The sequence below is a fragment of the Notamacropus eugenii genome, chromosome 1 (assembly GCF_028372415.1).
Source record: "Notamacropus eugenii isolate mMacEug1 chromosome 1, mMacEug1.pri_v2, whole genome shotgun sequence".
Classification (NCBI taxonomy): Eukaryota; Metazoa; Chordata; class Mammalia; order Diprotodontia; family Macropodidae; genus Notamacropus; species Notamacropus eugenii.
Window position 1 is genome coordinate 58,201,423 of NC_092872.1, and position 24,358 is coordinate 58,225,780.

General features: G+C 37.6%; 1 protein-coding gene across 4 annotated transcripts in view; it reads right to left on the reverse strand.

Annotated features, from left to right (window-relative positions):
• Positions 1-24,358, reverse strand: part of CREBBP (CREB binding protein) — a 170,751-nt gene that overhangs the window by 133,724 nt on the left and 12,669 nt on the right. For all 4 annotated transcript variants that reach the window (XM_072603295.1, XM_072603278.1, XM_072603285.1 and 1 more), the window contains exon 2: positions 12,525-13,237. In XM_072603295.1, the coding sequence (XP_072459396.1) occupies positions 12,525-13,237 (713 nt within the window). The remainder of the gene's footprint in view (positions 1-12,524; positions 13,238-24,358) is intronic.

Genomic DNA, 24,358 nt, shown 5'->3' on the forward strand with positions numbered 1-24,358 from the left:
GGGGGAAGAAACAGGAGGGATAGGAAAGGAAAGGAAACTAAGGGATAGTGAGCAACTACCAATGGCCAAAAAAACTGTGGCATATTAATGGAATAGAATACTACTGTACTATAAAAAGTCAAGAAATGATTTCGGAGAATCCTGGAAAGTATGAACTGAGGATCCAGAGAGACATAAGCAGAACAAAGAGAACAATTTATACAACACGGTAAAGAAAAACAATTATAAAAGACATAAGAACTCTGACCAGTTTTTTGATGGTTGTTGTTCAGTCATTTTCAGTAGTGCCAAACCCTTTGTGACCTCATTTGGGATTTTTTTGGCAAAGATACTGAGTGATTTGCCACTGCCTTCTCCAGTTCATTTTATAGATGAGGAAACTGAGGCAAACAGGGTTAAACGAATTGCCCAGGCTCACGCATCTAGTAAGTGTCTGAGGCCAGACTTTGAACTCAAGAAAACAAGTCTTCCTGATTCTAAGAGCCCAGCGCTCCGTGCACTGTACCACCTAAGAACTCTGATCAAACCAATGATCACACCACAGAGCCAAAGAAACTATAATTTTGGGACATGGCTATTATGTAGGTTTGTTTTGTTTCCCTATGTTTATTTGCTATAAGGATTATTTTTCCTGGTTTTAATTGGAGATGCTAGTCGAGGGAGACAAAAAGGGGGTAACAACAGTAACACCAAAAATAAAAGAGGGTCACAGAAATATTTTTAAATGCACAGAAAAGAAAGTAAGTTGAGGATATACAGACAAGCAGTGCAGTTTTGAAAGGAATGTGTTCAATTACATTCACAATTCTTAAGAAGCAATACATAACAGTCACAGTTTCAAAAAAAAAATCCTCTTTGTAATATGGAAACGCTGCTTTATAGAGGAATGCTGTTTTACATTCAGAAAAAAAAATACTTTTTTTTCCCCCTTTCCAGATCACTGTTCACATTACCTGGCTGGGGGGAGTGAGGGAAGAGCACAGTAAAGAGTATCACAAGGAAGGAAATTACTTAGTATTTAATAATCATTGACTACGAATAGCAAAGTCACCAGTATCATCTTGTTCCTTTAGATCAGGCTATTTTAAAGAGCGTACAACCTAAAGGTCATTTTTAGTATAATGATGCCTTTAGTTAGTCCCTCTCCTCAAATTATTATATATTAATTTATCTGCTTATATGTTGTAACTCCCTAGCAGAATTTAAGTTCCTTGCAGGAAGGAACTGTTTTTTTCTTCACTTTGTAGTCCCAGTACCTAAGTGCCTTCTTTGCATATATACCAAGTGCTTAATTACATTCTGACCAAAAGCTCTTAATCTGGCATCATCATACAATATAAATATACTGGATTAAAATTCCAGTGACAAATATTTTTACTCCCCAGAAACATTCAATCTATATATTCATTTATAATGCTCTTTTCACTCTTTCCTAATTAGACCACTGAGTACAGGTACAGGAACACTTAGCTACCATTAAGAAAAAAGAAACAATAACCTTGTGAAAGCACACTACTTGCAATTTAATTAAATAAACATTTACTTGGCAATTACTAATATGGCAATATATGCTATGTACTGGGGATACAAATATAAAAAAATGAGAACAGTCCCTGCTCTCAAGAAGTTTACATTCTGCTAGCGCGTTAAGTAAGCCAGTAAGTAAATACAAATTATTTTCAGTAGGGAGGGTGTGCTAACAACTGAATGATCAGGAAATGTACCTCTAAAATAAATTTTTTTATATAATAAATATCTCCCCTTTTCCTTCAGCTGATCCTGATATGGCACAGTCAAGGTCCTACTACCATTCTGGTTGTCATGCTCAGGCCATTCTTTCTGCCAATCATCGTAATTTATAAAATGTGACAAATAGCTGTTTAATACAACTTACATCTTGGAAATGGAGGCACTATAGTTTAACAATTTACAGGTGGCTGCCTTTATTGGAAAAATCCTCATGACAAAGCCTCTTATTTCTAACAGCTACCTAGTATTTTTTATAACTTCTATGGCATTTACCCTGGCAAGTTTTCCTCCTCCTCAGCATCTAATTTACACCTTCAAACAATTAGCAAAATCGCACAATGGAGGAAAATAACAAAAGAATTCTAAAAGGCGAAGTAAGTTGTAAATCAAACCTGCCGCTGCCAGAAAAATCAAACCAAAAATGTTAAATACTGTAGAAAACTGTATAATCAGAGAATAATTATGATGTTCACCCTGTATGCCAGTGATCAGATTCTCCAAAGAGAACCACAGAATGACAGAAGTGGTGCAGTGGAAAGAGGGCTGGTTTTCAAGTCAAGAGAGGTTAAGTTTGAATATGTCACTTAGTCTACATCTGTTTCTTCATTATAAGATAAGGAGATTAGACTAACCAACTCCTTCAAGTACCTTCCAGCTCTAAATCAATAAATCTGTGATCATTTAACATATCCTCTCATTTTAAAGATAAGGAATTAGTCAATCAGAATTAACGAATATCAAATATCTACTATGTACCAGATACTACTAGGCAATGTAAGATACAAAGACAAAAATTAACTAGTACCTATCCTGAAGATACTACCTAAGTGATAGGGATAGAGAGCTGAACCTTTAGTCAGAAAGAAAAGTTCAAATGCAACCTCAGACACACAATAGTTGTCTAACTTTGGTAAGTCATTTCTTTTTGCCTCAATTTCCTCCTCTGTAAAACAGGGGGTTATACTGGATATACAACCACTACAAGAAAAAGGTGTAACAAGTTAATTAATGCCTCATACCAATCAGATGTCCCTTTGTCATTGTGTTTGCTACTCCTTTATCTTAGTGTTATAAACACTTAAAACTAAGTAAAGTCTCATTCTTGTCACGGAAAAACAAAACAAAACAAAACAAAACAACACCAGGGATTATAACAGCACTTAACCTCCAAACCTACTGTGCAGATAAAATGATAGTATCTGTAAAAAGCCCAGGCACAGCACCTGGGCCAAAGATGGTACTATATAAATGCTAGCTATTGTTATTAGTATCGTTGCCAATAACAATAATTTGAGGCATAGCTAGGACAAAGACAGGTCTGAGATAGTGTTTTTTCCTTTCCAACATGGTATATCCCCACCCAGAAAAGAATCTCATGAAACTTGCTAAGTTTGGCTGTAATTATTCAATTTGCAATAATTTCAAATTGAAAGTCAAACAGTGGAATTCTGAGTTTTGTATGAACCATAAGCTTAAAATTTTTAAAAACATACTTAATATATTCATATAGTGATAACTCTACTTCAATTTAATTGATTTCCTTTGTAATCTATGTATTATATTTTATTCATTTGAAAATATTCTGAAAAGGAGTCCTTAGCCTTCATCAGAGTGCCAAAGAAGTCTGTGACACCAAAAAAGGTTAAGAACATTTGAATAAATTAAATGCAGAGGAGGTTCATCATGTAAAAGTAACTACAAGTGTGACTAAAATTAATATATCCTTTGACCCAAAGTTCCACTGCTAGGAAAGTACCATAAGGAGGATCAATGACAAAAAGAGAGGTACCATACCATACCAAAATATTTATAGCATTCCACTGTATTGTAGAAAAGAAATGGCTCAAAGTAAATACTGATTAGTTAGAGAATCAGCTAAATAAATCTTAGCACATGAATGTATCAATAAGAGTATTACTTAACATACACAAAGGATGTGTATGTAAATGGAGAAAACAATAATAATATAACAATCAAAACTGAATGCTGAGAAATGACAATGATCAAGCTTGGTGTCAAAGTGATATGAGAAAGCGCCTTTCCTCCTACCCCTCCCTGTCTTTGCAGGACCACATGAACAAGATGCTGCATATAACATCAGACATTTCAGTTTAGTTAGTTCTAATGTACAAAGTGTCTGGCATATAAGTAAGCTTTGTAATTGTTAGCTACAATTTTCTGTCTCTTTTTTCTTCATTATAAGAACATTTAAAAACAAAAAGTCAACAAAAATTCTTTAAAAATAACTGCAATTCTTTTCTAAAAATTAAAAGATGCTTTGACTATCTACTCTGTTTTGTAATAGGTAAATTTCAAATCATATTACTTCAGCCAACTATTTACCACAGGTTGTGCCAAATATCCTGACAGGTTTAACAAGTGGTATATGCCACTTGGGGTATAGAGTGTGTTCAGGGAAGACCTTTGGTGTGATGGCTGCCGAGCCTTTTTCAGGGTTCTTTCCACCTTTGGTGTCCACCTGTTCCATTTAACTCTCACCTGTGGCTCCAAGAAGCTGCAGCATGTGCAGTGGCCACACCCTGGTAAACTGTTTTGGCAGACGGGCCAAACCAGGTTGAGGGTAACCAAGGGTTCTCAAACTCATTGGTGAGTTAGGGTGGTGTCTACCCTAAGCATGTGAAGACTTCATCTGGTGGAATAGGTAGATGAGAACAATTTGTTCCAACGGCCATGAAGGCAGATGAAGCAGGCGATGTGGAACGCTAAGAGCTTGGTCAGACATCGAAGATGCCAAGGTCATCCACTGCATCCTGAGCCATCGCCAGCCATCATGACTCTGTCCTGCCATTGGACTACGATGACTCAGGAGGAGAGAGTGAGGCTGACAACTTCATGCAACTCTGCCTCACTTAAATCCAATTTACACATGAATCAAAAGACATCACCCATACCATTTCACAATTATGCCTCAAAGTCCTGTGGCAACAGGCAAGTGTTGAAGCAGCAGGTGCGGATACACTGGGAGCAGTAGTCACAACCCTGAACACAGGTGGCCCAGGCCAGAGGGTCGTTTCTCACGGGAAGCAGCAGGGGGACTCGGCAGCAGGGGGACTCGGCAGCCCCCTGGGTGTCCGAGTAGCCTTATAAGGATTGCATGGCTCACCACCTGGTGAGAGGAAGGGGGCTAGAAAAAGTGCCCTAAACATTGTCTGCTTACCCAACTCTGGTGTGATTACTCTGTCAGGCAGGGAATCTCACTATATGGTCAAAACACAAAAAAATGTAAGAAAACATCTGCAAAGATGATTCCACTCACCACTGGCACATGGAACGTGCGCACACTAACAGACAACACAAAATCCAGTAGACCTGAAGGAAGAACTGCTCTTATTGCAAGAGAACTCAACAAGTATCACATCCAAATAGCAGCCCTGAGTGAAACAAGGTTGGCAAATGAAGGCCAGCTTACTGAAGTTGGAGCTGGATACACCTTTTTCTGGAGTGGGTGCAGTTAAGGGGAGCACCATGAAGCTGGCGTGGGTTTTGCAATCAAAACTAATCTAATCAGCAAGCTGGTATGCCTGCCAAAAGGAGTGAATGACAGGCTCATGACAATGCGATTGCCACTCACAGGAAAACGCCATGCCACCATCATCAGTGCCTATGCTCCCACCATGACAAACCCTGATGAAGTCAAAGAAAAATTTTATGAAGACCTACAGACCCTTATCGTCAATGTGCCAAAAGAGGACAAGCTTATAATACTGTGTAACTTTAATGCTCGGGTAGGTTCAGACTACCAGACTTGGCAGGGAGTCCTAGGGAGGAATGGAGTTGGAAACAGCAACAGCAATAGTCATTCACTGCTAAAGACTTGTGCATCACATGACCTTCTCATCACCAACACTGTCTTCCGTTTACCTAAATGCAATAAAACTTCATGGATGCACCCTTGCAGCAAACACTGGCATCTAATAGATTATGTGATTGTAAGGAGAAGAAACAAACAAGATGTGAGAGTGACAAAGGCAATATGTGGTGCAGAGTGCTGAACTGATCACGGACTTATCCTTTCCAAGCTAAATATTTGCATTCATCAAAAGTGCCACCCCCAAGGCAAAATGACTACCAGAAGAATTAAAGTCAACAAATTAGAGCTCTTCTCTGAGCATGAACAGTTTGCTGTTGACTTGGAGGGAAAATTGAGCCAACATACAGTTCGCAACAGTGGAGCAGAAAAGGAGTGGGCAGCTCTCAGATTTGGTGTACAGCACTGCATTTGCTCATCTGGGTCAGAACACTCACAAACACCAAGACTGGTTTGATGAAAATTATGGGGAAATTCAGAAGCTGCTAAAAGAAAAACATGAACTCCACAGGATTTACCAGCAGGATAGTTCATCCACCTCTAAGAAGGCAGCATTTAATTCCATCAAAAGCAAAGTACAAGCAAAGCTTAGAGAGATACAGGATTCCTGGCTCAGCAAGAAGGGAGATGAAATTCAATTTTATGGGGATAGTAACAATCCAAAGCACTTTTATGATTCCCTGAAAGCTATTTATGGACCAAAAACTTATGGCGCATCACAACTACTCAGTGCTGATGGAACCACATTAATCAGTGATAAGGACATGATCCTAGAGAGATGGACTGACCACTTCCATAGTGTTCTCAACAGACCATCATCAATCTGAGGCCATTAACCATTAACCTCAGGTTGAAGTCAATCCCTCCTTAGGTGAACTTTGAACTGAAGAAGAGGTTTTGAGGGTCATTAGGCTCCTTTCATGTGGCAAAGCACCTAGTACTGATTCTATTCCAGCTGCGATTTACAAGGTAGGGGGACCATTGCTCATACAAAAGCTGACTGAAATTTTCCAGGTTATACGGCAAGACGAGCTTATTCCCCAGGAGTTCAAAGATGGCTCCACTGTTCATCTCTATAACGGTAAAGGGAATAGATTGTTCTGCGACAACTACAGGGGGATGTCTCTCTTAGTCATTGCTGGCAAAATTCTTGCTAGAGTCCTCCTTAATAGGCTGATCCTTCACCTGGAAGATTGGCATATACCTGAGAGCCAGCGTGGCTTCAGAAAGGGCTGAGGAACAGTCGATATGGTGTTTGCTGCCCAACAACTCCAGGAGAAATGCCATGAGGAGAACAGAGGTCTGTACACAACATTTGTGGATCTGACCAAGGCCCTTGACACTGTCAGCTGTGAGAGCTTATGGAAAATTATGTCAAAATTTGGTTGCCCAGAGAAGTTTATCAATATTGTACATCAGTTTCATGATAGCATGTTTGCCCAGGTTCTGGATAATGGACAAAGCTCTCGTGCCTTCCCAGTCAACAATGGAGTGAAACAGGGCTGTGTGCTTGCTCCCATGCTTTTCAGCATGATGTTTTCAACCACGTTGACAAACACTTTCAATGAGGATGAACACAGCATCAAGGTCAACTACCGTACTGATGATAAGTTCTTCAATTTGAAAAGGCTATAAAAGCCAAGACCAAAGTGGAAGGAGTGCTGGTGCATGATTTTCTGTTTGCAGATGATTGTGCACTCAATGCAGCCTCTAAAACTGAGATGCAACAAAGTATGGATCAATTCTCTGCTGCCTGTGCTAATGTTGGCCTAATAATTAACACCAAAAAAACACAGGTGCTTCATCAGCTACCACACCATCCATACATGGAACCATCAGTTACAACAAATGGAGAAGTTCTGAATGCTGTGAATAAGTTCACTTACCTTGATAGTATACTTTCCAGGGATGTACACATTGGCAGTAAGGTTGATGCATGCATTGCCAGAGCTAGCTCAGTGTTTGGAGGCTCCGAAGAAAGGTTTGGGAGAGAAGAGGTATTAGACTGACTACCAAACTGAAGATCTACAGAGCCGTTGTGCTGACCTCATTGTTATATGCTTATGAAGAATGGAGAGTCTACCAGCGCTATGCTAGGAAACTGCTTCCATGTGAACTGTCTTAGCAAGATTCTGAGGATCACCTGGCATGATAAGGTACCAGATACTGAAGTCCTTGGTAGAGCTGAACTGCCAAGTATTTAAACTATGCTTCAGACAGCGCAACTTCGATGGGCTGGCCACGATGTTCAAATGCAAAATGTATGCTTGCCAAAGACTATTTTATGGAGAACTTGCATGGGGCAGGCAATCACATGGTGGCCAGAAGAAACAATACAAGGACATTCTCAAGGTCTCAGGAACTTTGGATTTGATTGTGCAACATGGGAGACGCTGGCACAGGACCGCTTAGCATGGCATGCCCACATCAGAAAGGGGCTCTGCTCTTTGAGCAAAGCAGAACTGAGACAGCACAAAGTAAACACAGGATGTGCAAATTTGAAATATGCACTCCAAATATTCAAAGGGCCTATCCGTGCCCCACCTGTGGTAGAGCATTCCAAACTTGTATTGGTCTGATCAGCCACAGCCGGACACATTGAAATTTCACTTTACAATGGTGATGTCATTTTGGTCCTCTTCGAAGACGAAGGACAACAACCAACCAACCATGCCAAACTGAGTGCAGAGTTTAGGGATGACAGAAAGCCTATAGGTAGAACAGTTTGCTCTCAAACTTGCAAGCTGCATGGATAATCCTAACAGCAGTGTATGTTAAGAAATGAGCCTGGTCTAGAAAGCCCTGTTCAGGGTGAACACACACAATGTAAAGACTATAAGGGAAAAATGCTACAAAGAGGGATGTTTAAGGACTTAAGATTTTAATCATGGCTTTGCCACGTGCCTATGTGTTACCCTGGGCAAGTCATCACAACCCTCTTGGGCCTCAGTTCTCTGTAAAACGAAGGGGCAGGACCAGATCGTGATATATGACTCAAAGGATCATCAATCAGTGAATGGTTAAGATAGCAATAGCCAATTATGGGCTTGTTTCCAATACAACCATTATTGCTCAACTGGACCTCTATTTGTCTCCTTCACTGAGCAGTTAAAACTTAACCACAACTCAGGTTGCACATTCAAAATTCCCTCTTTCCCTCCCCCCTAGCAGTCCGCTAACAGCCTCCCTCCTCCCTCCCCCTACCATCCTACTTGAAAGTGGTAAATGACTAAGAGCTGATACAGTATCTTTTGGGGAATGTATGGGGTGGGGATGGAGGATGGGACAAAGTGGATAGAAAAGGATAAGCAAGCACATATGGATTTCAATCTGCATCAGATCTCATGCCAGTATCTTTCCACTAAAACTCACTCCTCTTTTAAGCTTCCCTGTTTCTACAGAGAGGTATCACTATCCTTTCAGTCATCCACTTTTTTCACAATCTTGGTGTTATCCTTAATTTATTATCTCATACACACATCCAGTTGCTGAGTCTTGATTCTATCTCCACAATACTAATCATAAAGATTACATGAAATAAACATAAAATCATAAAAATTACATTAGCAACAAAATAATAGCTACTATTTAAACTGTGCTTCTACGATCTAGGCACCATGCTAAGGACTTTATAATTATTATTTCATATGATCCTCACAAAAAACCCTGGAAGGTGGAGGCTATTATTAACCCCATTTTAAAGATGAAAAAACTGAAGTAAAGAGGTTAAGGTCCTTGCCCAGGATCACACATCTAGTGTCTAAGACTGGATTTGAATTCGGGTCTTTCTGACTCCAGGGCCCAGCACTCTATCCAGAATGTCAGTCACCCAGCTGCCCCCAAATGAGTTTTCCTTTGTCTTCTTCTGCCATGCCTAAAGTTTAAAAGAATCTAGAATATCAGAGGGAAAATCTGCAAAGAACAAATTTAAAAAACCCTAACATTCATACGTCACTCATGCATGACACACAGTAAAAGTCATTGGAACAATAATGTAAATGAGAAGAAACAATAAAATTCAGTATCATGTAATTATAACGATCAAGCTTGGCCCCAAAGAAGAAAAAATCATCTACCCTTCTTTGCAGGGGTAAAGGACTATGGCTGTGGGACACTGCACATACTACTGGTTGTTATTATTTTGCTGAACCGCTGAAGTCTCCTCCTTATTCTTTATTATTACTTCAGGTTTTTTGAGAAAGAAAACAGAAAGGGGAAGTGGGAATACATATATTTGGAAATCAAGGTCACATTAAAAACAAAAATGTCAAGAAAAATGGAATGAATATTTTAAAGAATCTGTTTTAATTCTTAATTCATTACTTCTGAAAGGACAGGAACTTCTTCCTATACCAAAAGAGCAATTTTTACTCATTTTCCACAATAGAAAAAAATAAGTACCATTACAAAGCACATTGTGTAAATCAAAAAATGCTATTTTAACAACATTTAATGCGGCACCTAATGCATACTTTTTAAAAAATTGCTCCATTCAGAATTCCCAAGCTTCCCAGAAGGATTAAAGAATTCTTTCCCAAGAAAAATAAATCTCTGAACCAAGTGATCATAGCATATTAAAAAGGTTGCCCATAAGGTTTAAACATTCTCCTTTTGCAATTTAACTTCTGCCCCCACCACTGTACTAAAATTGCTCTGCCAAATTAAATACCTTTTAAAAAAAATCTTTATCCTTACATTTGCTACTGTAGAACATCCTTTCCTACTAAATAAATACTCTTTCCTCCCTGGCCTTCAGAGAGGCCACACTCTCCTGATTCTCCTTTTAACCACTTCTGTCTCTTTTGCAGACACTTCCCACTCCTTAAAGTAGGCAGGTGGTCAATCTTCGTATTTCTCTTCTCTTTCTACACCATAACCCCTTAGCAATATCATTCATTCCCAAAACTAAGCAGATGACTCCCAAATGTGATCCAGCTCTAAACTTGACCTCTCTCTTGGGCTCTAGATTCACCATGTCCACCTGAATATCCCACCAGTATTTAAAACTTAACATGTTCAAAACCTACTCTACTATTTTCCCCCCTAAACTTGCCCCTCCTAATTTCACTATTTGTAAACAGCATAACCATTCACCCAGTGTTACAAGTTTCTAATTTTGGTTTTGTCTTCATCTCTCCCTTTCTGATCATCTTTCAAATCCAATTAATTACCAATTTACATCAAAATGTACCTCTATATCTTTTTCTCTTTCCCCTACCACCACTCTAATACAGGCCCTCATTACCATTCATCAGAGATACTTAAGAACCTCCTCAGAGTCTTCAGACCTCCACTCTAATGCACCCATCATGATGTTGCCAGTCTAATCTTCTTTACTACAAGTCTTACTGGATTAATCTACTGCTCCAAAATCTTTGGTGGCTTCTTAATGCACACCAAGGGAAGGTTCAAACTTCACACAAAATTCTCCACAGTATGGTGCCACCTTCCACTTGCAGCTCCATCTCATGTTAGTTCTCATCATACAAACTATATTCTAAATGTAACCACCTTCTGTGTTATACGCTGGCATCTTCTCATCTTTACTGAGTGTTCCTTTATGTCCGGAAGATCCTCACTTCTTTCTGGCTGAATTCCTATCTAGCCTTTCAAGTCCAACTGAAATGTGACACTGGGGAGATGAAAAGGGTCCTTGATTTCCTCATTTCTACAATGAGAGAATTAAGACTACATGATTTGTAAGGTCTCTTCTAGCTTGAAATTCTAGAAAATACAACTTTCTCAACTCTTTATGAAATTTTCTGGAACCTCCCCTACCCCATGTCAATGACATTCTCCAAATCTCTCAGAGAAGGGTAAATGTAGGGTAGCACAGTAGAGAGAGGTAGCTGCCTTGAAATCCAGGAAGATCTGCGTTCAAGTCCTGCCTCTAACATATACTTGGCTGTGAGCCTGGACAAGTCACTTAATCTCTTCATGCTCTAGGCTACGGATGCCAAACTCAAACAGAAAGGGATACTGACTTAGAAAGAAGCACACTGATTTAGAAAGTCATGAATTAACATCATGTGTGTTGTGTATATTTTTATTTAAACATTTCCCAATTGCATTTTAATCTGATTCAGGTCACACTTGGGAGTTTTTCAGGCCACAGTGCAAAGATTTTCCACCAAGTTTGACACCTGTGCTCTAGGCAACTCTCTAAATACAAATTTAAGAGAAGGTGTGAGGTTGCATTGATAGAGGGAATTGTTGTATTACTCATCAATGAAATCACAGATTCAATCCCTCTTATCCCTAATCTCTCAAGTTTCAAAACTTCCTAAATCACTTAGGTACGAGTCTATTAAAGTTACCTTTGTTTGTACCTTATCTGTCAACCATAAAGTTCCAGGAGGGCAGGAACCATGGCCTCTAAGGTTCCTTCCAGTTCTGAATCTGTGATCCTATCTATGTCTTACCTACACTTTGTTAACTTCCCCTGCACCTATGTGGTGTGTTCTGCACAGAGCAGACTCTAAATAAATCTGTAATGAATGCTGAATACCTGAACAAATTAACAAGAAAATTTCAAGTACAATGTATATCCTGCATTTGGGCACCCCTATTAGTCATTATGCAAGAACAACATTGATATAGTCATATTCAAAACCCATGGTAGCACTGCAAAACCCTTTCTAGGATGCCATTTGGCCAACTGCTTAAGTCATAAGTCATATGGTAAAAAATAATGTGAACTGACACTTGAGACCTAACAATTTTGGTTTTCCTGACTCTTCTTAGTATATAATCCTGTTGATTACTGCATATGCATATATACTATTCCTATGAAAGAGTCTCAAAAAAAAAATTCAGGTAAAATTATTTTTTCAAGAAATCAACTAATTAAAAAACAAGGCAGAGTTCCATACTGATGGGCTACTTGTGAATAAGCCCTGCCAGTAAGTACAAAGAATTAAAAAAATATGTAAGGATACACACTTACCTTTGTCATGGCTCCTGCCTGTGCTGTGTTCAATCCTGCATGACTGGCCATTTGTGGGGAAACCTGGGTGAGTGTCTCTGCCAGCACACTGCCTGCATTCCCTGGCATGGCAGGAGCAGAATACTGCATCCCAGCTCCTCTTCCTCTTCCAGCTGCACCGAGAGATCCATTCATTACCTGCCCCTGGCCTTGCTGGGGCTGATTCATTAAACTATGACCAGAGTTACTATTAAGAAGGCCTTGGTGCGTCTGATTAAAATTAGCATTCATGCAGATCCCAGGTCCAGTCTGTGATGTAGCAGGGCTGCTAGTCACCAACCCTACTTGTTTTTGTGCTTGAGAGTTCAGTGCTTGTGAAGCAGGGGGCGTAGGTCCAGAGGTGTTAGTGGCCTGCTTTGGCAGGCTTGATGCTGAAGAGTCTCCCTGATTCAGAGGGCTCTTGCCCATGGCACCTAGATTAGCAATATTAGCACTGTTCGGCTGCCCTTGGGCCTGGCTACCAATTCCTTGCTGGACAGGGCTATTGGAGTTCACATTTCCTATTCCTGGGTTTAGACTAGAGCCACTGCCTCCTCTCAGAAGTTCTGAGAGTTGTTTGTGTTTGGAAGCTGCATCTGGAACAAGGTTCCCACCGCTTAAAAGGCTTAATTCTCCACCATTGGGGATCAGTTCATCAGGAAGATCATTTTCTAAGTCAAACAGTGACCCAAAATCTAGAAATTAAATAAAAATAGGTATGAAACACTAAGCAACAATAAATATCATACAAACAGTATATGTCTTTACTGTAGAATCTTTTACTATGGTTTATGTTTTGGACTAATGGAACAGTTCTAAAAAGTTTTGAAAAATGTTTTACACTTTCCAGGCACACATATCACCACTAAAAAAAAAATATACTTAAAGATATCTATTACATTACTTAGTCACATTTAAACGTTATATTTCTGGAACTTTTTTTAGATGCTTCAGAGATGGTACCCTCCCCCTCTAAGAAAAATTTACCTACTCAGGAAACTGACAATCCCCAAAATAAACATTAGAAAGTACTATAGAGTCATTTCATTTGTTGAATTAATAATCTTAGTTATAACAAAGACATCTGTTCTGAGACTTCCCTGATCCTATCCCGTCACCCACTCACAAGCGATCCTAGTTCTCCTTTCACATGGATCAGAGAGACTGATTAAAAGGATTCAAAGAGAACTTTTCCGCTATCTTGGCATAATCTCAACTATTTGAAATTTGTTACATGTATACATACATACATACACATCATACATACACAACACATCACATGCACAACTCACCAAAATCAACAAGTTACTAAGCCTTGTCCTAAATCTTTTTAGACATGAAGACAGCTACCATATTTTAAAATAACTATATAAAAAAGGATCAGGCATTCCAAGTATTTAGATCTGTATATTTCATCACAATTATGGCAGCATTAAATGTTATTTAAAAAAATTCTGATATTTAAAATGCTTTCTTATCCAAAATACTACATAGCAATAACACATTGAGAACCCAATCAATAAAGAATAAAGGTTTTTTCAGTATCCTAGTTCCCTACCTCACCACTATACTATACTATTACCATCATTTCCAAGGACCAAAATTTCTACTTAGCTTTATAATTCCTCTGATCTGAAAAGCACAGGACAAAAACAGTAATGACAAAGAAACAAAACTTTCAGATACTAAAAATTTCTGTTCTTCTTTAAGAATTTGCAGATACTCCCCAGGAGTTACTGATACCTAAACTTTTTCCTGCTAAGGGAGAACTGTCTGAAGAGTCATTTCTTCCTAGAATCTGTGATTAATAGAAGCAAAGGCAAATATACATTCCCAAAGCATATTTCTCAAACAATGTCATAACTTTTTATTTTTTAATTCATGCTTTACCCAAAAGATATCAATGCTATTATTCCAAGTCTATTTGGATCTAAAAACACAGCCAACATATTTTTTTTCACTTCTATTCTCTATCAGAAATAGTGAGATAAGGACAGCATGCCAATGACTATCTTTTCCAAACATTATTCCAATGCATTCAATGAGAAAGTGTGGCCTGAAATCACATAAAGCAGAAAGTTTTCAAGGTTCAAGATTTAGGACTCAAAGCTAACCCTTGAAATTCCAGGATGATATTCAATTTGATGTTGCTACACCCAAGTGCCTAACATCTGGCTTTAACATCTAGTACAAAGGTTCTCAATTTTTTTTTCATTCCTACAAAACCTCATTAAAAGCAAGATGAAATCGGGAGTCAACAGTGACATTTTAAAAATCATCATGGAGTCTTTGTTTTTTTCTGGTGAAGCTTGGGTTTAAATATTTTCTGAAATTTCATACTTAGACTCATCATTTGGCCCTCTCAGCAAGTGAGCCATTCTCTCCACCTTGAACAGAAAATTTCTCCATCTTTTGATCTTGACAGCAGCAAGAAGAGTTCTGACAAGATAGTTAGAAGAAAAGTAAAAAATGACAGGTGGCATGTGCTTCCCAACTTTATATATAAAAGTACTCAATCTTCAAGGACTTATAGAGAGGTAAGGAGAAGAAAATGAGCACCGGGACCAAGAATCACAGCTCAACCACTGAAATTCCTATTATGTACATGGAAAAGTCTTTCATGAACAGACATAAAATGTTACCTCATTTTTAGCCTGGGGAACAAATCAACAGCCTACAGATATAAAGGGAGACCTAGTAGTATCAAAGGAAGGTTTACCTCCATAATACTAGAGATAAGAGCTATTTTTAATGCTATGAATATATTCAAAATAAATTCTAACAAACCAATAAACCATTATCTAGAGCTAGAAAAACCCACTTTTAATCACTCTGCAAAGACAATTTCAAGTCATGGAGGTAAAAGATGTGGGTGTCAACCAATAATAAGCAGCATTTATTAAGTACTTACTATGTGCCAGGTAGTAACCACTCTCCAAGCAAGCACATGTAGCACATTAAAGCAGGCAATCAGTGACTTTTTGCAAATGTGTCTAACCCAAGTGAATGAGTTTGGAAAAACACCTACAAAACTCATTTCACAGAAAAGATTTTTCATTTTTTGAGAAGTGAATACTCTCTAAAGGTAGTCTAAACGTTTAGATTTGGACTGTCTTTGGAATTACATTTGGATGAAAAAAAGAAGTGTTTTCTTAATGCATGGGCAGATGGCAGAAGTGGTTCTTTTGGCAAAAAAGCACACAATAAACAAAAACTATGAAATTAGTTATTTTCCTGTTCATCATATTGTCTACTGATCAAAGACTATACTGCCCATATATATAATATATAACACTGCCCATGCTCAATTCTGAAAACTAAAAGAATTTCAATAGCAAAGTTTACTGATTTAACTTGTTTGAAATCACAGGAAATATTGTCTTTGCCTACTAGAAAATTTATAAAACCATTAATAGTAATGAAGTTGCTTCTCTAGTCAGAGGTTTGAGCTATTCATCTCAAAGAGGTTAATTTCTACTTTTTTCTCTTAACACAGAAACTGAAAGGTAGAAGATGTTACTGCAGAAATACAAAGACAGGAAGTTTGGTGATTTGCATAATAATCAAAAGCATCCAAGGAATCAATGTAAAAACTTTACAGGAGGACCAAAAAATAGATTATTGAAAGAGCACAGTTAGTCAAAGCCTAAATGTTTTCCCTTCACAACCGATAACTAACCTCTATACACCTTGAATCGTATTCTTTATATAACTGGACTTTCCCTCTCCCCCCTTTACTATTTTATTGATAATTTTTTTGTATCAATGTTACTTCCAACCTCCCAAGAACTCCTCCTAGGTATAGAATCCTCCCCTTGCAACACAAATACAATCAAGCTTCTCTGCCAAGAAGCAAGAGGAAGGTAAACTTCCCTCTCAGTCCTCCAGTTTTCTTTAAGTCATTACATTACTGAGAGTTCTGAAATCTTTCAATTTTGTTTTCCTTTACATTATTTACACCAGCCTTCTTCACTAAAGACTGATCTAACAATCAGTCATAAAATAAGGCACGCTGTAGTTACCTTTATTTGGTGGTAGGCCCTAGAAATACAAAGAAAAAAATAGTGCTATCCTCAAGTAGCTAATTATATTCAAATTCTAAGCTAAACTGCACAATTGAAAAACTACCAACAAGTATTTATTAAACACCTACTACAACTATACTAAACACTAGAGTACAAAGTAAAGCAAAAATATGCCTTACTCTCAAGAAGCTCATGGTCTGATGTGGAAGACAATATGCAAACAACTATGTGTAAACATGCTGTATACAGGATAAACTGAAGATAACCTCAGAGGGAAGGCACTAAGGATAAAGGGGACTGGAAAAAAGCTTCTTGCAGAAGGTGGGACTTTAATTAAAACTAACTAGAAGCCAGGAGACAAAGGAAATGAGGAGGCAGACTTTCAGACATGCAAGATAGCTAATGAAAATACACAGTATTTGAGAAATGGAGTAAGGAAAGCAAGAAAGGGGCCAGGTTATGAAGAGCTTTAAAAGTTGAACCAAAGATTTCATATTTGATCCTGCAGCCAATGAAGTTTATCAAATAGGGTGATAACATAGTTACCACCCTGCCCTTTAGAAAGATCAATTTGACTGCTGAGTAAAGGATGGAGTAGGGAAAGAACTGAGACAGAAAATCCAGGCAAAAAGATAATAAAAGCCTGTTCCAGAGCAGTAGTAGTGTCAGAGACCAGAAGGAGGCCTAGACCAGTGATGTTAAGGAAGTACCTGAATTGATGAAGGAAGCAATGAACTGAAATGAGTGACAGCTAGATGAAGTCTGGGTGACTGACAGGGTAATGGTCAAGGGAAAAAATAATAAAACAAATTCTCTCTTTTCTGCATAATGGCAAAGGACTACTAAGGGTAGAATGTTGTATACACTGTTATACATGTTACCATTACACATTTTTGTTATGCAAAATTTTATCAAATGACATTCCTAACTTCTTTTTTTTTTTTGAGAGTGTCCAATTTGGAGGGATTGGAGTTATTTCCAGAAATTATTATAATGAGAAAAAAAGCATCAATAAAAATTTGTTTGTTGTTAAAAAAGGAGGAAGTGGTGAGGTAGGAATAGTAAGTCAAGATAAGGAAAGCCTGTACCAGAGTAGTGGTTTTATGATTATCAAGACCTGGAGAGTACAGGAGATCTGGATTTGAATCCACACTCTAACACATACTAGCTGTGTGGTCTTGAACAAGGAGCTTTCTCCTATTCTTCAGGATCTTCATCTACAAAATGGGGATGATTATACTGACATTCTCACACTATGTAACTCATAGTGCTGTTGTGAAAAAGGTGCTTTACAAATTGTAAAGCAAAGCCTGGGCTAGTGGGTTAGAGATCTGGAAAGACATGAGTTCAAGTCTCATTTGTGACAAGGCTGTGATGGTAGGCAAATAATTTAACATCTCACGCAACTTCCTCAGACCATAAATTGCAGAATAGTAGAAATCTGCACTGACAGAGGAAGTTTCTCCAACAGATGGAGTTTCAAACATGGAGATCAAAACAAATATCACAGACATATGAACTTTTAAAAAATTTAGGAAAACCTGAAATGTTGCCAAACAAAGGTCATTTCAGCGTGTCATATATTATCAACCACTTCTCACAGAATTCTGCTATGACAGTCATTTACATCATCATCAAAATTGAGAAGATACATGCCCACAACACCTAACCTGTAAGGTCCCTATCAGGTTCAGATGAGAACCATGCAAAGACCTACGAAAACTATAAAGCACTACGTAAATGCCCGTAGCTATCACTTCTACTGTCAGTTTTCTATTAGACTAATTCCCTTCTGCAAACACAGTTTTAGCAACATGTTGTTGGACACAATCAATTAATATTAGGTGGGTGTATTTTAGGTACCTGTATTTTAATTGCAGAATGACATCTGAATGTAGGGATTCTCTAACCTTTTCTTCTCCACTAACATGATTCTTCATTGATGTGTTTTCACTATTTCCCCATCTCCTATTTTCCTTTTTCTGTGGTTCACAGTTCTGACCAAAGTAGCAAAATGTTACTTCTACTACAACACAGACTACTAAGTATTTCTCTTAAGTAATTTTGAAAAGTATCTTTATCTGTCCTGGAAAAGCTAACATGAAGTTGAATTCCTTAGTAAAATGTAGCTGAAAAATTTAAGATTAAGTACACAGTGTGTACTTCGGTCAGGCAAAACTTCCTTTTCAACTGTGTGCCTAATTAAGATATGACTCAGCTAAGTCCAAAATTTTTCCTTGCAACAGTCAACATTAAAGTGGTTACATCAATAAACGTTTACACTGTCAATGGGTTATTTGTAAATGAACTAGATAGAATCTATACATGGTAACCACATCACTCCCTTATTCAAAAGCTCCAATGGCTCCCTTTTATCTCCAGGAAAACTGCCCTGATATGCATTTAAAATCCTTCAAAAGCGCTTGGCAGAAGTAGTGGTTCATAGTGTGGTCAGGTTTTTTACAACTGATTTTGCTTGCTTTTTCCTCTTCTATCTTAAAAAATATTCTGTTAGAAATCATAAAAATGGGAAAGGGTACCACATGTACAAAAATATTTATAGCAGCTCTCTTTGTGGTGGTCCAGAACTGGAAATCGAGGGGATGCCTATTAATTGGGGAATGACTGAACAAGTTGTGGTATATGAATGTAATGGAATACTATTATGCTATAAGAAATGATCAACAGGAAGACTTCACAGAGGCCTGGAAAGAGACTTATATGAACTCTAGTTGAGTGAAAAGGGGCAGAACCAGGGGACTATTGCACACAGTAACAACCACAGTGTGCAAGGAATTTTTCTGGTAGACTTAGCCCTTCACAGCAAGGCAAGGACCTAAAACATTCCCAAAGGACTCGAGGCAAAATGCCATCCACATCCAGGGAAAGAACTATAGAACTGGAATGCAGAATGAAGCAGAATATTTTCTCTTGTGTTATGTTTTGTTTGGGTTTTTCTCATGGTTTCTCCCATTCATTTTAATCCTTCTATGCAACATGACTAATGTGAAAATGTGATTAATAAGAATGTATGTGTAGAACTCATAAGATTATATATAATATATATTTGAAAAATAACTATAACCTGAATGAAAAGATCATTAAAAGCAAGTCAAACTGGGTAATTGAAAAATCAATCCAAGAAAAGAAATTAAACATATCTCCCTTTTGGGGAGGGAAATGCTACATATAACTGTCAGATGAAATCACTGTATTAGTTGCTTTTACTTTTTTTTTTTTTGTTATAAGGGAAAGAGAATTAGAGATAGAGAAGTGTCTCAATGAAATAAAAACAAAAAGTATCCATAAAATGTATTTTAAAAAACAAATTTATGAACAAACATTTCAAGAATCCTCAAGTACTTTAAAAAGAGAGCACTTGGAGACAAAAAACTAGTCTTTAAGGCTTTGTGTCCAAAGGCAGCAAAAGCAGAAGACCATCTCAAAAAGTCCTAGGGTAGTGAAAAAGGTATAAGGGGGAAGGTTGAATATATAGACTAGGACAACCAGTCTAAGTCCAGGGACTTCTAGTTCTCAGAGTTGCCAAAGAAGTCCCAGACAGGTCCCAGGAGATTCAGCACCCTGAAGCCCAAAAGGTGTAGGAAGGGCCTAACCCCTAAAAGTGGAAATGAGTGAAAAAATACAAGGAATACAAGGAGAGATCAAAGCGGTGTGACACCCTCACATACACACAAAAAGAAAAAAACATAACAGAGTGTAGAGACTGACCCTAGCACAAAGCCCCAATTCAGGCACTAAAACTAGAGAAATGAGTAAATCAAATAAAACACCAACCGATATCAAAAAATATTACCAATTTAACTCCATTACAAATGTAAGTAGAAACTCAAAAGTGAAAAATGGGTTTTCCACAAGGACTCTATGTACGTAGAAGCAATATAAAATTAAATCCCTTGAAGGAAGAATTAGAAAAAAAATAAATGATAAATCTTACCCAAGAAATGGGACTACCTGGAAAACTAAAATGGACTGAACAGAAATCAATGACTCTGACAGAAGAAATACTGGAACACAATAAAAAAACTGGAAAAAAACAAAATAAGATATATGATATCAGAAACAACAGAGTTGGAAAATGAATTGAGAGATAATTTAAGAATCACTAGACTTTCCAAAACCACGACTTTTTAAAACTCCCAGGTACTTTTACAGGAAATCATAAATGTAAACTTCAGGAATCTAGTGGAACCAGGTGGCAGTGAAGGCAGGAAAAACTCCACCGATGATTTCCTGAAAGGGTACCCCAAAAGCAAAAGTCCTAGAAATACCATGGCCAAAATACAGAGCTCCTATGTGAAAGAAAAAAGTACTGTAAGCATCAAGAAGAAGCAGTCTCAAGAAACTACAATCAGGATCACACAAGACTTGGCAGTGTCTACTAAAATAATCATAATAACAAAAACAGCATTTATAAAGTATTGTAAGGTTTGTGAACTGCTCTACAACCATCTCATTTGATTACCACAAAAACCCTGAGAGGTAAGTACAAATATCCCCATTTTACAACTAAAGAAACTGAAGCAGCAAACAGATTACGTGATTGGCTCAGAGCAACATAGCTACTATCTGGGGTGGCATTTGAACTCAGGTCTTCCTGTAGGTCCAGCTCTTTACTGAATCATCTAGTTTCCTTGAAAACAAAACAAACAGCAACAGCAGAGGACACTTTAGAATACAATATCCCAAAAGGCAAAGGATAGAGTTACAATACAAAATAACCTGTTCTGCAAAGCAAGAGTGGAAAAAAATGGATCTTTAATGCAACAGAGGACTCAAACATTTCTGAGGAAAAGACCAGAGCTGGGTAGGGGCACTGAAACACAAATGCCAGAGGACAGAGAAACCTAGAAGGCTAAATTTACTTAAGCAATTTGAAGGGGCTATATGATGATGGAGTAATAACATTCTAATGGGGGCAGGGGAGGAGGCAAAAGAGAGTGGAAAAAATAAACATCCCTTCAAAACCTTAAAGTCTTCAAAGGGTACTGAGGGAGTTATTAAGAAAAACAAAGATTCTAGAGTTGGACTGGCTCTGTTCTAAGTTTCAAAAAAGGAAAGAGGGTAAAAAGAGGAATACAACAGAATAGAAAAGAGGAAAAAGGTGCTGAGGAACTTGTTATTTATCATAACTGGGCTAAGAAGAGTATGCAAACATGGAGGAAGAGGTGAGGGAAATGGGCACTGGATGAACTTCAATCTTATCCGAAATGGACCAAGGAAAGTTGAACATACAAACGTGATTTGGCATAGAAATAAATCAAACTCAAGGGGAGGGACAAATGAAGGGCTAACAATGAGGATAATACTGAGGAAGGAATAGTCACAAGCAAAATGAACTTTCTGATCCTGAAGCAGGTATTTAAAAGGGGTAGGAAATGTCTGAGGTTGCTTCTTAGACAAATGAAAAATGGCTGAACAAATTGTAATATACGAATGTTGTAGAATATTATTTTGCCTGAAATAATGAAAGAGATGACTTCAGAGAATCCTAGCAGGCAAAGTGAAGTGAGCAGAACTAGAACAATTCACACAAAAGGACAGAAACATTGTAAAGAAAAACAACTATGAAAACTCTGATCAAAGCATGACCCCCTGACAAAGAGGTGATTGGATCAAAGTGCAAAGGACATTCATTCCTGGATGTAGTCACTGTGGGGATTCATTTTCCTAAACTATACTTACTTGTTAACAAGGGTTTTCTCTTTCGTTTCCCCTCATTTTTAACTGGGGGAAGATCTGACCTGAGTAATGGGGGAAAAAAGGCCATTGTAACATGTATCACAGAAGGATGTTGAAGACAAGTACAATTTTTAAAGTATCAAAAACTTAAAATCATATACTATTATTTTAAAAGCAAAAAGTATGAAATAGGGATTCTTCTGCTGTGTGTATAGAGATGCTCCTTTTTGGTGTTTAATTTTTTAATTTTAATACTAAATATTTAAGGGGGGGAAAGAATGTAAGCATACTATACTAGACTTTGTGTCAAAGAACCCAGGTTCAATTCCTGGCTCTGACACACACTAGATTTATGCCTATAGGCAATCAGTTGACATTTATTGATTGACTACTTTGTGCCTGGAATTGTGTAGGGACTAGATATACAAGTGCAAGGAACAAAACGATCCTTCTCTAAAAGATTCTAAGAGAAAATCACTTCACCTCTGTGCAGTGTAGCACAGAGCATGTGTTCCTGGACCTTCAGTCAAAATAAATCTGAATCCCTACCTGAATTCAAAATCTCGCCTCGGACGCTTACAATCTGTCCAAGTCATTTAAAACTCAGTTAAATCTCAAGTTAAATCCCTTAATTTCCTCATCTGTAAAATGAAGATGATATTGAGCTCCTACCTCACAGCAATGCTGTAGGGCCCAACTAAGAAAATGTACATAAATAAAGTACCTTGAGTTGTACATGTCAGCTTACTATGACTATTATTGTTCCCTGCTCTGTCAAATGGAAATAACCATGCTATACTTACAGTGTTATCTTAAGAAAGGCATTTTGTAAAACAAGTTAACTTCTCAAGGATTCAAGTAACTATAAAATCATAAATTTTCTGTTCCCAGGAGTCAATCAGGAGACCTAGACTTAACTGTGCCACTAATAACTATTCAGGTCTCTAAGCTTAGGCACCTCTCTCTGAGCCTGTTTGTTTATTCCTTAAATGTTTCCACTATAGATGATCTCTAAATACCACCCAACTCTTAATACTTGATGACTTTATGATACTTTACCAATAATTATTCATTCATTTTAACCATACCATAGAGCATTTATCCAGTATGTTGATTTGAATTGATCAGTATTAGAAAAATAAATCTGATTTTCAAAAAAAATTCTATAATTAACACTTTTTCACCAATTTAGATTGATCTAACCCCAAATACTACAAATTCATGAGGTTTTCCTCTATGTAAAAGACATAAAACTATTATTCAGGGGTTGGTTCAACTTTATACTTATGTTTGTCAGAGATAATAGAACTTTTAACAAACATTTTCATTCAGCCTTTTGTCTTAAGGCCTATGGTACATTTACTCAGACCAAGTAAAGGGAAGGACTTCCTCCAATTCACTAAGCACTATTTGTTACACTGACATCACTAACTGTCAATCAACAATCTGGGGACCTACGAGATTAATGGGAACAAGGGAGATAGGTGCAAATGAAGAAAAAGGACAGGGATGTGTTTTAAAACACAGAAAATACAGAAACAAACTTAAATTAGCATAATACATAAATGCTACAGGAAAGTACAATCATCAGAGAAGGAGTAATAAAGGAAGCTCATGAAAAGTGACAAATGTTTTTGAGAGAAAAGGCACAGATTAACAGGGAGAAAAATGAGGAAAGACATGTGCAAAACTACAGAAATGGGAACAAGCAAATTAAGCATGAGTAAGAGCAAGTAGCATTGTTTGAAGTAGATGATTACATGAAATTAAGTTTCTATAGTGGTGGAGGGCCTAGCAGCTCATATAAAGGATTTTAAACTCAACAAACATTTATGTGAATTTGGTATGTAATAAAAGGCTACTAAAAGTTATCTGCATGAGAAATTTATATAAATTATTTTCATATAGCCATGTAAATAATTTTTCAGTAATTATTAATCAGCATTATTCAGAGGAAAGGGTTAAGGAAAGCAAAAGAAACTAGTGTTAGATTTAATAAGAAGGTTATGTGTAGAGCCCATATTGGATTGCATGCCATATTGGGGAGGGAGGGGAGAAGAAGAGGGAGAAAATTTAAAACTGATGAAAGTG